Consider the following 15576-nt stretch of genomic DNA (forward strand, 5'->3'; position numbering starts at 1 on the left):
CCGGCTCTGCTCCATAGACTCTCATGCAATGGTTTCTGATTTTCTTCTGTTTTTAGGCTGATTTTGTAGGTTTGGAGCTAATCATGTTTGAACGTTTTGGAATAGAGATACTCGTTACACAGAGTGGTTGGAAGGAGATATATGCTTCTATGGAGATATCAGCATCTGCCACTTAAGGTTGGTGTAAAGGCATGTGTTGGGGAAACTCAAGTTACACACATGTTCATTGTGTATAATCCAAAATGAATACACACACTATGAATGCATTTGGATGACTGGATGAGGCCTCATGTGAGCCAATCACACACCATGTTACACTTGCATGGAAGTGTAATCTCTCTCCTGCTTCCTATGTCTTCCCAACTTGCATAGAGCACTCCAGCTCTTTCCTCAAAAAAAAAAAAAAATGTGTGCGTGTGTGCGAGTAAAAGTGTGTCTTACCACTGGGGTTGAATTGCATACAGGATATGGGTTTGTCATGAGCTGGGAAGTGAGCCACCACTCCTTCTCCGTCCGAGTCCTCACTCACCAAGACCTGGAGTATATATACACACACACACAGAAACTCAAAATCATTTTATAACAATAAGAACATTGAACCCAGAGCGGGACTTTCCCCTGCTCTAGGATTTCTCTCCACATGTTGGTTTGGTGTGATATCATCACCACACTCAGCAGTGTTCTTTGACATCACCCCACAGTGAAATAGCTGGAGGTCGAGCTCCTTTCTGAATGTGTCATTGCCCTCTTGTGGATAGAAAATAATGAACCTATTACCTGATAGGCAATAAAAAAGACAAACAGTTGTTCAAAATCGCTCTGATTGTTCTGCATCAAAGAAATGAAGAATCATTTAGTCACAGCTATATTTGATCAGTGCTGGTGCTTCAGTAAGAGGCTGTACTGAGACCAGTGTGGACGGGGTATGGCCCAACAACAGACAAGAGTATGGACAAATTTATTTTGGCGATAATGTGGCTTTTCACATGTGGCTTTGACAATACCCCATGACAGCGGCTGGGTTTTCCCGTAAACAGGCAGCAACTGGCGTCAAATCTGGGTTTGGCTTGCTACTTCTGAAAGTTAGAAAATGAGTCACTTTGCACAACTAGAGGCTGCTCCTAAATCTCTGTATGAAGTCTATTGTCGAGACGGGGACGAATCGAACAAAGGCTGAGCCAGGACCAGGAGCTGGCAAAAAATCCCTTTAGTCACGAAGAGAGATTAGAAATAAGACCAGACATGGGGCCACGTTGTGCACAAGTGTGTGTGCGTGAGACAGGGTTGCATTTGGCCGCAGTGTTGCATTAACGATGTCAGGGAGGCTGGCTGAGCATTTTAAATAGGAACTAGTCCAAACAAGAAACAGCTTCGAAAAACTAAAGGGCTTTCGTCTCAGACTACAAGCAAGAAAATAAGCAGGGGGAAAAAAGGAAAAAGGGAGGGGAGAATACAAAGAAAGAAAGAGGCTGGTGACATGAAGCAGATCACTTTTATTACGATGCCGGCAGACAGTGTTGTTCTGTGAGGGAATCCTGCTGGAGCCCTTTGAAACAAGAGTGTCCTCCAGAGAACCGAGCCCAGTACACAGGGGAGAGTGTCTGCATGTGTGTTATGAGGCTGCTGTTCCAAATAACGCATTTCAAAGCCTGAAAGACATGGGAATATCCTGGACCGCCACACTGACACAGGAACCCGTCTCTATCATTTACCTGCCTTTTCCCAATTCACCAAAAATAACAGCCCAACCCCGATCATAATTCACTCTGTACTGCCCGCCCTGCCTCCCACTCCTCCCCCTTCGTCGTCCATTTCTCCTCCGCTCCTCGCTTTCCCCTCCCTGCTGGCCAGGCCTAGTCAGTGTTTATGGCCAGTGTACGGTTACAGTGTGTCGGCTGGTGACAGAGTGCAGGCCTGCTTCTGAAGGCTTAGGTCCAGCTTATAAGACAACACACTGGCTACAGAGCGGCTACAGTCCATGTGTAAGAGAGACGGAGGAGGCGGTGAATGCGTGTGTGGTGGCTACATCACTGACAAACTGTACTATGTATGCAAACACGCCTCATTAAAAATGTGACAGCTACTGCAGTGTGATCAATCATGGTTAAGGGGATAAAAGCTTTTAGCATTTCTTTACATGTTCAAGGCAGATCCTTCTGAAGGCAACTGGCATGGTTCAAACCATAACCAGGGTTAGACCCATGTGGAATATCAGAATCACAAACGGTTTATTGCCAAGTATGTTTGCACGTTCAATTCATTTGACTTGGTGACTGGTTTATAACAATATAAACACAGTAAAATAGTATAAAGACATAATTCAAAAAACATTTGTTTTTAATTTACAATAGAATATGATAAACAAACAAATAACATAAGAGAAGTTAAATGAGTCTGTTATTTAAGTGTTCATTTAAAGTGTACAGTTGTGCATGGATGTGTAAATAATTGTTATGGGGACCCAAGAGTCCAGTCAGTGGGATCCCGGTCCTTGTTGATGAGCCAGACTGTAGTTGGGAAGAAACGTTTTTTGTGGCGTGAGGTTTTGGTTCTGATGGACGGCAGATTGCAGTCAATCACCTTCTCAGCAGAACAAATGACACACTGCAGTCTGACCTAGTCCTCGGCAGTGGCTGCATTATACCAGATGGTGATGGAGGAGGAAAAGATGGACTCAATGATGGCGGTGAAGAAGTGAAACGTCATTGTTTTTGGCAGGTTGAACTTCTTTAGCTGCCTCAGGTGCATCAAGTACATCCCCTGCTGAGCCTTCTTGGTGATGGAGTTGATGTTAAGCTCCCACTTGAGGTCCCGGGTTATGGTGGAGCAGAATCGGTGTACTGTATATGTTTAAGGCTTTTATTGTGAAAGGTAAGAAGGGAAAGAGTGGATCTTGTATGCGCTGCCTTTGTCAAGGTTGAAAGCAGTAATAAAGTTTGCTGTCATATTTCTGACTATAGAGCCTCCCTGTTGTTGTACACTATACTGTACATTTTGAATATGTCCAACCTGCACAACGTGATTGGTTAATGCCTTTATTCATGGTGCGAAAGCTCAGAAAAATCTAGTGAAACAAATAACTAGTACAATCGTGCAGATATTTCAAATTTCGTGATATCAATATTGTAAAAATACATACTGTTGTTTAAGGCCCACCCCTTCTGACAACAGTAATTTGGTGAGAAAAAATGTTAAAAGTAAAAATATACATGGCCAGAAACTTCTCACTCACCACCCCCCCCCCCCCCCCCCCCCAATAAAAACGGCTAAATTGAATGTTAAGACCTTATTTGACGTGTGCGCTCGTTCAGCCTTGAGCTTCCTCTAGGATTACAGACCAACAGCTGACTGTTTACAGAGCGTCTCCTACCAGGGCTGCTAAAAAAGACAGGGCTGTGGCTAAAAGCTTGGCTGGTAAAATATGCAGCAAGTCCAAGTCACACCTTCCAGCGAGTTGTGCAGGGTTAGGTGAATGGACCCAAGAAAAGACAACCTCGGAGATTTTTCTGTTTCCCACCAAGCCGCAGAGGCCAAGGTTATGTTTACCTGGGTCACACATGACAAGAGAGAGCGGCAAAAAGCCAAGAACAAATTGGTGCCACATCCCATGCCAGTTTGTAATGCTTCCAGCCAGGATGATTGCTATTGCTCCACTGTAGAAGTTAACAAGAACTTGGCACAGGATTTTTGCCTTCATACATTTTCTTTGGAAAATACAGCTGTTTCTGATCTCTTTTTTGACCAGGATGGAGATGCCTGATGACCTTGCGAGGTTTACTGTGATTCCCAGGAACCTAAATCTGTTCATCCGCTCTATTGATGTAGACAGGGGGGGGGGGGGTGTCTTTGCCTCCTTTTTCCTAAAATCACCAATCAGCTCTTTGGTTTTGCAGTCTTGGTGTACAGCGTGAACAGGAGGGGGCTGAGCACACAGCCCTGGGGGGCTCCGATGTTCAACATTAGAGCAGAGGAGGTGTGTTCGCCAATCCATACTGTCTGGTCTATTTGTGAGGAAGTCCTATAACCAGTTGCAGAGTGAGATACTCAAGCCAAGAGTGCTAACTTCTCCAATCAGTTTGATGGGTGAGAATGTGTTGGATGTTGAGCTGAAATAAACAAACAACATTTTGATGTAGGTGTTGTTATTTTCCAGATGTGTGAGGGCTGAGTGTGGAGTCAGTGGAGACGCCATCCTTTGTGGATCTGTTGGCTCTGTATACAAACTGGTTGAGGGTTAGGGCTGGCTGGGAGGTTGTTTTGGATGTGCTGGAGAACCACTTTCTCAAAGCACTGCATCAGAATGGGGGCGAGTGCCACAGGGCGGTAATCGTTTAAACTAGAAACTGCAGACCTGTTAGGTACAGGGACGATGGTCTTGAAGCAGGTGGGAACACTCCTGTGACAGTGATATGTTATGAATATCAACGTCGACTAGCTGGTTGGCACATGTTCTTAGTACTCGGCCAGGGATGACATCAGGCCCAGCAGCTTTACTCCTATTCTCTCACATCCGCTCTAGATACTGATAGTGGCCAGGCCTCTGCCCGTGGTGGCTGTAAATTAGTAAGAACCACATTTAAGGGATTTCTTCAACAACTTCACAGCCTCCACGTTTTCCCTTTCTTGATCATCTTTAGACTAGGCGATGTAAAAATCTGAAAGGACTGCATTTGAATTGGAATAGTTGTTTTACCCTATCATTTCTGCATTACATATTACCTTGTCCTCATAACATATTCATTTATGGCCAAGCAAAAGTGAATAAGAATGTCATTCATAGACTTTTGGATGAAGCATTTGTCTGTAAATTATTGGAAGGTAAATTTTGCAGCAGTTGCCATTTCCAGTAAATGGAGGCAGATGTTTAACAGCATTTTTGATTTAAAAACAAAAAGCAAGGTTGTGAACTTATTAAAAATAATCAATCAGGATTAATAGATTCAAAGCTAATTTACAAAAACATAAACACAACTACGGACCAATACGTTATCAAATCCAACAGCACTAAGTGTGTTTACGTGACTATGTTGTACATTTCCAATGTGTGCTGTAGATGATTTTATTTCACTACAACACGAACATGTCTGCACTGCTTACATTAGACAAGTAAGGAGAAAAAAATGGAAGACAAAGTTCCCCAATTTGATCCGAACACCCTTTTAATAAAACCCCCAATCAAGAATTACAGAAACACTTCACCCACAAAATAACCATTTGTATATCGTTTACTCGACACGTGTTATCTTGAATTATTGAGAAAACTTTTACTCGCTGCCTCCACGGCAAAAACGTTTCCGCCACTACATTCTAATGCATGGACTCACAGCGCTCATGCACCAGAAGGAGACGGAAGTGGCGGAGTCATTTTAATTATTAGGATTTTGGCAAAAATGCATGTGCTTGGGAAATACTAAGCATACCACTAAATACATGAGACTGGGATTATACTGCACACGTTGTGTGAGAGTTTGTAAAGACTTTATTAAAACATGAGCAATAACAAAGAAAAGCAGAACAACTGGACTGACCTGTCCTTCGCCAACACTGTGTGTGTCAATGATGGTGACCACGCCGGGGTTGTGGGGGCTGCGGCGACTCGCACTGTGAGGTGTGCCCTCCTCATCCGGAGTGCCTGCTGGTATTGTGCCGGCCAACTGGGTGACAACTTTACCCACCATAGTCAGGCCTGTCTTCAAGGTCTGGAAGGAAACAAAGAAAACAGACGAAGTCAGAGCTTAAAAATCCAACGCCTGATGTTTACATTTCCAGTATTCTATGAAATACACTGTATTCTCTAGTTGACTTAGCTTTAGGCCTTTGCGGGCAATGAAGATGCATGGGTGTAAGTGCAGTGTGTGTGTGTGTGTGTGCATGCATCATGTTCACTAGATGCCTGCTGATAACTTGTAGTGCTGATGACTTGTAGCGCTGTGGTCGCAGGAGACACTTGTGTGTGTGTGTGTGTGTGAGGCTCCTCTGTGTCCGCTTAAGGCCCAGCCAGGGTGTCTGGCTCAAACACACCTCTGTGGCTCGATTGAGGGAAATGGATAGTGCTGCTTAAGTGGAGTCTATCTCACCTACTACACTGTCTTTGTCTAATGGAGTCCAATCCGTGTGACTGTGTGTGTGTAAGCGCCAAAGGGGCCCCGGAGAGCCTAATCAGGCATTCAGACTAGGCGGCCCTGTCAATACAGCATGGCGCCTTGCGTTTGTTGGGTCTGAGGATCACCCACTGTCTCTTCGCCACTCGGCCAGGCACACTAACAGTGTCTGCTGCCTGTGTGTGCGTGTGGACGCCTGCGTGTGTGTGTATGTGTATGTAAAATGCCAGAAGAGCCATCAATTATTAAGTGAGGCGTTTGGCTCCTAATTGATCAACACTAATGTGTTTTCTAATCACTGCAGTTGTGGAGTTCTTAGTGGTAGTCCAAACAGGGGCTATTGATCTGCCGGTGGGGGTGGAGGCAGACCGTGTCTGATGGCTGACAAAAACACTTGAACACTCTCTCTCTCTCTCTCTCTCACACACACACACACACACACACACTCACACACACAGCTACGGCCTGATGTCGCCATCTAAACAAATTACAACCTCATTTATGTGAAAGGTCTTTCTCAACCATACACCCGGGAGTGATGGGCAGCAGGATTTATGTGATACACAAATTTACCATAACAGAGCAAATTTGGAACAAGGAGTCCAATTGGCCAGAGCTGTTGCACTCTGTCTTTTATCTTTCTTACAAACAAAAGCCATTACACTTTATTGCTACCCCCCCCCCCCCCCCCCCCCCGCTTTTTGTTTCCATGTCTCTGGACATCAGCACTAAGAGCCAGCGTGTCGCGCCACAAGCCAGAAGGAGATACCTTGTCATCCATATTGAGATATATGGTCCTAAATGAGGAGAGGGTGGGCAAGCAGACTGCCTGTCTGCATATCAATACCCCCCCACCCCCCCTCAACCTTGCCCACCCCATACTATGTCGCTAACCTGTTAGCAACACAGTGCTCTTTATGCTGCATACCAGCATTAACCTGTTACTGATGAACGCTACAGATGACAAACCAGGGACTGCAGATGAAAATTAGCCAGTGTGGCTAAACCTGGCATATTGAAATGATGGCTTATGTTAGTGAATGTGCATTGTCACTTCTTAAATAAAATAAACATAAACATGAGACTTCTCTCACACTAGCTGTTGGCATTAAGCAAAGGAGATGGGATACACTAGTTATTTGTAAATCAACTAGCCCATCCACTGGGATTAAATGGAGAGACAGACTAGAACCATACGAGGAGCTAGTTAGTTAGCATGTGTTGCCAACCAGCTAAATCAGACCAGGAGTAAATTTTCACTTGTATCAAAGGGGGCTGTTGGTTATTAGTGTGCCTTCTGAGAGTCCCTCCCCAGTGGAGATGAGTGAAACAAGAGCATTGGAGAGAAGCAGATTACAGTGGGAGAAACAGATAGGCAGGTTGATGAAGTGTCTCATAAGCTCAGCCCCAGTCAGCCAGGCGGGCCAGGTGGATCCATTGTCAGCACATTTACAGATAGTGTAGACAGAGCTGGGAATACTGTATGATGTGCTGTTTTATCCGAGCAAAGGCTAAAGACAGACCAAAGGACCTATAGCTGCAGACTGAACAAGAGAATTCAATATAATCATTTAAAATGAAAGGAAACTAGTTTACAGTAATTCCTTCTGGAGGGAGACATGACTAAGGATATGAAGATGAAAAAACGATAAAAAAGTAGTTTCTTTTAGTTGCGAACTGTATACGCTTGTGTCTTACCTTATGTGCTGGATTATCCTCAAATTTGTATTTGCTTTGATATGCAGTAAAAAAGTAAATTATGATAACAAGCGTTGGGAATATGTTGCGTTCTGCATTTCAAGTTCTTAATTTGTCATGTGCACAGAAATTCTAGTGGAGCAATTGTTTTCAGGCTCCCTCCAACAATGCTACTACTATATGTATATAGTATATAATCATGAGTAAAAATGAGGAACAGAAAATAGTGCAGAAGCTAAAACATTCTCTCTATCTCTCTCTCTATATATATATATTTATATATATATATAAAATAGCATCAAATATAGTGTAAATTGAAGCACTTTGGAGGACTGGTGCAGAGTTGTGTAAAATAAATAAGCTGTAATGTAGACAGGTTGTATTTTCACTTACTTTGGCAGCATTGATCACTGTAGCTGTGTAGGACTGTGCATTGTCACCACAAGCTCCTCCGCGAGACTGGTGACATCTGATCAACTGCAAAAACAACGATGAACGGATGAATACAAGAAGTTAGTCTACAGAAGATCTAGAGTTTGCAGAGAAAGATTTGGAGAAATGAACTCCATCCAAAATCCTCCCCTCTTCACTCTTTGGAGGAAATTGGTTTTGCTTTGAGATAAACATTACACAACAAAACAGCCAATCTGCACTGATTTAATTTCAAATACAATATCACTTAAATGGCTCCATCCCAGTATTACTCTTTATGTTCAAAAAACGAGATTTTGTCATTTCTGGAAATCCTTAGGCAGTCACACAAACAGTGGCCCCATCTGTCAATTACTTGAGTGGGCTAGCACCAAAACACTATTATGCATTAAATGTATTGTAGAGTGCACAATAGAACATTCTGGGTTTTCTAAGTACTTAACAATCCCATTACACAGAAGAGAACAGAGAAGTCTATGCATCTGTTGATTTTCAAAATGTTATCATCTCTCTTGGACTCTTCGTGGAATGACTTGTTTATCCAGACAGATTAAAGAGGCAGATCAAATGCATTTTTGGGATTGTAAATATGTCCCTTTTCTGATAAGGCACTTCTGCTGTGGATAACTGTGTGTGTGTGTGTGTGTGTGTGTGTGTGTGTGTGTGTGTGTGTGTGTGTGTGTGTGTGTGTGTGTGTGTGTGTGTGTGTGTGTGTGGGCTACCTTGTTCTCAGCGTAGGCTAGCCAGCGGCTTCCCAGAGCTATTGGATTTAGACTAGGGCCGGGGCAGGGATAGCAGCCTGAAAAGACATAAAGTTGGTCAAATAACAGGGGCACCAGTGATGATTACAATAGGAATAAATAACCACATGAGTTTGCAAGTAAAAACAGGAACACATGCAGGGATTTTCATAAGGATTCTCCAGGAGGAGAGGGTCTGTAACTATCTTAAACCATTAACGTGTTTGTGGGGAGTCTCTTGTTTGGGAAGATAAATGTGAGTCTAATGTGGGTGACGTGTCTGTAGGCTTGTGTGTGTGTGTGCAGCATGAGCTAATGGAGACTGTGGTACCCAATAAATTGAGGATGGCTCCTCTGCTGATTGACTAACACAAGAATCCCTGTGGGCACACTCACACACACGCAAACACAACCAGTGTGCTATCAGCAGAAATAAAAATAGCAACCAATAATCCTAAACGGCAAACAAAGCTGTGCCTTCATGAACAGATAAAATGTCTTGGACGTTATAAGAACGGATTTTTTTGCTCTTCCCACTCGAACAGATGAGGAAGTAAACGAGAACTCGGATTGCTGTGACTAACAAGCAAAAACTGAGCTCCAGCTACAGGGGCGTCGATCGCTTCTGCTGCGAGATAGAATCAACCGAGAACAGGCAAACGTGTGCTTGTAAACAGGCTGGAGTAATGATTGATATTGTCATAGATATCTTTCAATGCAAGCAGATACAGACAGTTCCTAGTGTGCGTAAACACAGGCCCTCATCGCACACACACACACTGAGCTAATGTAAGTGCGTAGAGGTGTGGGGAAAATGGCTTGCTGACAATAATTTTGTGCTCAGGGAGCAGATGAGGTGGAGACAGTAATTTAGTGTGCCGCGTTGGGAAAGGGGTTGGTGGGGAGAAAGTGGGTTGAGGTAAGCCACAAGGGCTGCTGGTAATGCCAGAGAAGCCTTTTGTGCCTCTCCAAGGCCGAGGGGAGCCCAAGCAGTGAGATAACATGTGTTTGACATCCTGGGTGGAGAGCTGGGGGCTGAAGGGGGAGTGGAATCAAAGGAAGCAGGGATCAGGCTCAGGAAGGCTGGATCCTGAAAGACCTCTGCCTCATAGTCCCTATTTAAAATTTCCATTTTTCGAATGTACTTAAAGTTTACAAAGTAAAACTTTTACTTTTACTGGTGTCGCTACTGCTCCCGTTTCAGAATCAGAATTGGATTATTGTAAGTACGGCAACAAGAACAACTACCAATAAAAGTAACTGCCTCATTCTCACAGTAATCTGAACATCAAGGCAATATACAATATACTAGGACAGTCAACGAATATTCTGCATTCTAACATTCAAATATGAAAATGTATATTTAATTGGGAAAAAATCTAAAAGCAGCACTACTATTATTTCCAATGGCTAGTGCGGTGCCACGATGGCTTGTTGCCAGGTGGAGCAAAGCGTGGGCACCCCTTGATTGAACTTTGGGTGCAGCGTGCTGCAATGTTAAGTCGTGGCGGGTGCAGAGCAAAGCACATCCTGTTTGAAAGGCCCTTACCACGGCTATCTGCCTCATGCGTACGGAACGCATCGCATTCAGTCACGCAATGGCACCTTCATTAACCGAGAATGAAACGTAGCGTTAGTCCAAGTTGAACAAGGACTAACAACAACAGTGATGATGGGAGAGAACTGAGACACACACCGTGTTCTAACAGAAAAAACCTTCCTTCATGTGAACCAGTCCATCAGCTGTGCGCTCGAGATCAGACTGGAGACATAACCACTTCAGAGATGTGTGAGTAGCACCTGCTGTCTTCAGAGGATGGTACTTTCTGTTCTATATTTACTGTAAATGTTCAGGCAATCTCCCTCCAGCCAGCTGACACCTTATTATGTAGAGAACTCCTCATTTCACCTTCACGGATCAACACACAGTCTCACACGGTCAAAACTGTGCAGGTTGTACAAACTGATCTGTATGCATGAACATAGCCTTGCAAGCAGCTCAGTTGACCTGCAGGTCTAAAGGTTAAGCATATTGGAAAGTACATTACATTAAATGTTTTTGGCTGAGGGAAGTTCTCGCCCACCATTAAGATTCAGATAAAGAAAATCAGAAATTGGATTAGCTGAGAGGCTTAGAGGTCTCAGAACATCCATAGGGCCAGACTTGTACAGCGGACGTGAGTGGTGGGCCCAGCTCACAGACAGTAAATAAAGATGGACGACATGACAGCTCCCCAAAAGTGAGGCAAAAACATGTCAATTGGCCCCTGGTGGCTGGCTGCAGCATAGCTCCTAAACCCCGCCCCCATGGGCTAAACTTCAAAAATCAAAGTGAAAATCAAAGTGAAACCATATTTTCCTAAATATGGTTTCTCTCATTCTAGATAGTTTTTGTCATGCTGATGTGTGTTCAAGTAGAGTTTAAAAAAATGAGTTGGACCTCGTTATGTTTATTGAACTATGAAAAACATTGATGTACATTCTAGTGTGACAAACAGCTGCGGGGGTGCTAACGTAGCAGCTAGGTGGCTCTCCAGCTGCAGCCACGCTCGGCTTGTGTTGGCCAGAAGAGCAAGATGGCAGCGCCTGCATCCGGTATACTTGCTCCACCTTTCTACAGCTGGCAGAAGTTCAGATGTGTCGTCCATTTATAATTACAGTCTAAGGTCCAGCCCTACCCCGCAGGCCTTGCTATTTGTTGTCATTCCCCCAGCGGTGGCATCAGATCCTGTCTGCAAAACCACACCAGTGTCCAGCGCCCAGTGTCCAGCGCTTTTTTGAGCAAAAAAGTATAGCTCAAAAAGTCCTGTCACTGAGAAACGTTACATTCTGTGAGACTGGGAATGTGGGTGACTTTTGAAGAGTATTGTATGAAGAGTTTGTAAGAGTAGTGAAAACAATTAGTCTGCTTCAGAGAAATAAGCACAGCCATCATTGTTTTACACTGTAATATAACCAGATGACACAGACACCCTTTTACCGTACGGAAACACAGTATGTACCAAACCGTTGTGAATTGTTCAGCCCAGAAAATCTAGACAAGGCTGTGGACTCAAGTTGAACAGAAAGACCCAGCTCACAGCACACACACCACTTGAATGCAAAGCAAGAATATAAACATGGGACGATACTTAAGTGCTCATAAAAACAGGACATGTCCACCATCTCATCCCTGGAGAAGGGACGTGCTGCAGCAGAATGGCTCATCCGAAGCGGAGCTACACACATAGCAGGACCCTTTGTTTACTGCTGCTACGGCCCAAACAGACCAAACAACCAAGGAGAGGAGGCCCCTGCATCCAGGAACGATTAATAACTATTGAGCATGTTTGGTTTCCTGTGGCTCAGACACTGATAGGGAAGGCAGGCAGACAAAGAGGAGACACATTAAAGCCAGCCAGTAAGGTCAGTTTACTCCAGTCAATGACTTAAGTGGACAGCAATGGCCTTGTAATGCAGTCTGGCCTTTCTTCCACAGCCTCCTGCAGCAGACGTGGCAGGTATACCAGCAGGATGCAGGAGCTGTGTTGTAAACAGTTCCCCCGTGTTGAGCTTCAGATGGAGGGCCTCACATCATGTCTACAAGCAGTTTAGTCACAATGCAAAGCTTGAGAGAACAGCAGGCCTTGGTGGCTGGTTGCACTGTAACCAAGTCAAACCGAGTCACAGACCATGTTAATGTCAATGGGTTGAGGAAAAAATACATATCTTAGTTGATTGTTTGCGCTGCTGCATACAGTAGAGATCACTGGGATTTTTCCCGACATTTGTTTCCATTGGAAATACAATAATATTTCACATGTGATGACAATCTACATGAAATCTAACTTTTCTGTGATATGAATAACAATTGATCTTTAAAAAAAAGATTCTTCCTTTTACGGTCCAGAACTTAATAGCAGGTCAGAAAAACACGCCAAAAATATCAAAAACAAAAGGAAGCTCCTAAAAGAAAGGTGTCACACTGGTACATACATGTTGTTCTTACTTTTTAACCAGGGTGCTCCTGAACTGTGCATATAAAGTACGATAGAAAAACAACTCTGTAAGTGTTAAAACAGTGTCTTACTTGTGACGAAGAACTTCTTGGTGAAGGTACAGCTGTCAAATGCAGCAATCTTCTCTTGGAGGCTCACAACGAGAATGCTTGAAGAGGGAGAAAATAGTCCATTATTAGAATGAAAATAAACATGTTGTAAATGAATCATAAAATATGAGTTGTTTCTAGATCAGACATACTGCTTGTTGCAGTGGAGATCATAGATGGGCGTCTTGAACTGAATTGATTTGACCATTTCCCCTGTCCGTAGAGAATACAGGTCAACACAGCAGTAGGGAGGGCTCGTCCTGAGAACAGAGAAACAAATGCATTTAGTCAGTCTGAAGAATTCATGCAGACATCAAGTAACTAATGATACAACTTCAGGGCAGAACACAGACACTTGTGATGAATGATAACTACTGATTTAAACAAATATATTCTGACACAAAACCACTTCTCCTTTCAATTCATAGTGTAGTCATGACTGTACATATACATTAATAACTCAAAAAAGTCAATTTGTGTGAAGGGATCCTTTAAAAGTGGGAGCATACCAATATGAAAAGCAGATTGATTTTAGAGGGCAAGTTATGTGGAGCACAGTTGTTACAGTAAAGATAGAATATAATATATAAAAAATAAATAGTTCAGGTTACATTTAGGACCGTGCTAAACTAGTGTAACATTTGAAAAATCACTTTGCTAAACACCTTGAGAATCTCTGTTGTCATTGCCAACATGGTGGAAGTGCACCACATGTACAAGAAGCCTCTCTATCAACACAGCACAGAAGGTGAGGGAGCCTGTCCAACATGCTGTTCAAGGAGAATATAGACATACATCTTAATCATGCAACCCCTGTGCTTTCAACAGTGTACTTAGTCTGCTGTGCATACTGAGTGCAGATATATGCCTCATCAGTCTCAGCATGAACGCTTTTTGAACAATCAGGAGAAATTGTCTGGAACTTAAAGTTTCAAGGACGCTGAATATTTGCTAAATTTGTGTAAATTTGGAATGACTATAAGTGGAGTTATTAATGAGAAAAGGAACATGTACATTATAAAAGAATAAAAACACCTGCATGCTAGCATTGATTATATTTAGATAGTGAAGGTTAGGAAGGGAGATTAGACTGATTTGATTACTTGATCAATGAGGAAAGCCCCTTCCTGCACACTCCAGACAGCGCAAGACAGCATTAGGAAATAACACGTTTAACCAGCTGACAGCTGTTGCCAAACCACCAAGGGAAATCTGGGCATTGTTCAAACGACGAGCTCGAGAAGGGAAGACTTTCTTCTACTACAGCAAAACACAGATGACCTCAGCCATGCTGAATATTCCTGCAGCACACCATGTTCCACTGACAGACTCCACTGTGACGAGGAGGGTCTGCCTTCCCAATCATCACTGTTGCTCCTTTTCTTCTTTATGGTGGAAAGAGATCTGCTTCTCCCATTAAAACTCTGACACATGCACACGCAGGGTGACGAGCCGAGGGCAAACGGTGGAGAAAATTCCATTTTAGAATATATATTGGAGCATAGCAGAGACCCTTTGCCTTTCCCAGCTCAAAATTAGGTGAAAATGTTAACAATTTATGATAATATTTCAAACTGATCAACAAGCAGGATTGGTCAGATGGCTGAGGTGAGAAAGTATGTTGATTTAAACTTCTCTCAATCTCTCTTTAGTCTTTCTTCACTCGACATATTTTGTGTGAGCGAGCAAGTGCAACGTCATGTATCGTCTGTAGAGATGACCCTGTCTGTACTTGATATAAACACGAGGCCCTGGACCCACAGCTCAGTGCATTTGAGTATAGTTTGAGTATTAGTTAGTGGCTACACTAATACATTAGAAGACGTTAGTGTCTGGAGAAAGATGGTCATTATCTTGCATTAAATACCAATAACATAGATCAAAATGTGGATTATTTTAGGACTAAAACATTAACATGAACCCCACTCTCCACAGAACAGCGGACCTTTAGACAATCATCACCACCAGCAGCATCTTTCGATCACCCGGCTCGACCTGCCGGACCAAATCCCACCGAAAGCGAAGTTTCCCTGATGTCATGAACATTTTCAATGTTAAGATACTGGCCATATTAACTGCCCAGAGAATTAAACTGTTTGTTGTTGCTGCTGATAACATTCCCCGGATGCAAAAAAATAAATAAAATCCACAACAGAAATGCAACACTTTTCCTTGTGTCGAGTAAATTGACTACAATTGCATTTCGTTGTGCTACACTAGACCATGATTGTAAGCTGCAGCTGATACCAAAACTCCAACACCAAGAGCTGCATACACACACACACACACACACATTACACACACACCAAAGGCAGTACTTTGACGGACAACTATTTTTTTCTTAACGCAAACAAAGGCAAGGACACACACCCACAGATCTGAGATGAAATAACTGCTGCAACAATATCCAACAACCATATTGATGGCTGGTACATGAGGTAAGCCCCCTGGAAGTGTATGTGCAGCATGTGCACATAGACTGTGTGTGTGTGTGTGTGTGTGTGTGTGTGTGTGTGTG

The 15576-nt window shown here is 43.3% G+C and overlaps 1 protein-coding gene across 3 annotated transcripts in view; it reads right to left on the minus strand.

The window, feature by feature from the left end:
- The window catches only part of bcas3 (BCAS3 microtubule associated cell migration factor), a 351541-nt gene that overhangs the window by 298504 nt on the left and 37461 nt on the right, over nucleotides 1-15576 (minus strand). For all 3 annotated transcript variants that reach the window (XM_076075476.1, XM_076075477.1, XM_076075478.1), the window contains exons 8-13: nucleotides 13211-13318; nucleotides 13041-13117; nucleotides 8954-9030; nucleotides 8193-8276; nucleotides 5529-5699; nucleotides 442-535 (exon numbers count right to left, since the gene is read on the minus strand). In XM_076075476.1, coding sequence (XP_075931591.1) covers nucleotides 442-535; nucleotides 5529-5699; nucleotides 8193-8276; nucleotides 8954-9030; nucleotides 13041-13117; nucleotides 13211-13318 — 611 coding nt within the window. The remainder of the gene's footprint in view (nucleotides 1-441; nucleotides 536-5528; nucleotides 5700-8192; nucleotides 8277-8953; nucleotides 9031-13040; nucleotides 13118-13210; nucleotides 13319-15576) is intronic.

This window comes from Anarhichas minor, unplaced genomic scaffold, assembly GCF_050575085.1.
Source record: "Anarhichas minor isolate MPS153535 unplaced genomic scaffold, ASM5057508v1 ptg000052l, whole genome shotgun sequence".
Lineage (NCBI taxonomy): Eukaryota > Metazoa > Chordata > Actinopteri > Perciformes > Anarhichadidae > Anarhichas > Anarhichas minor.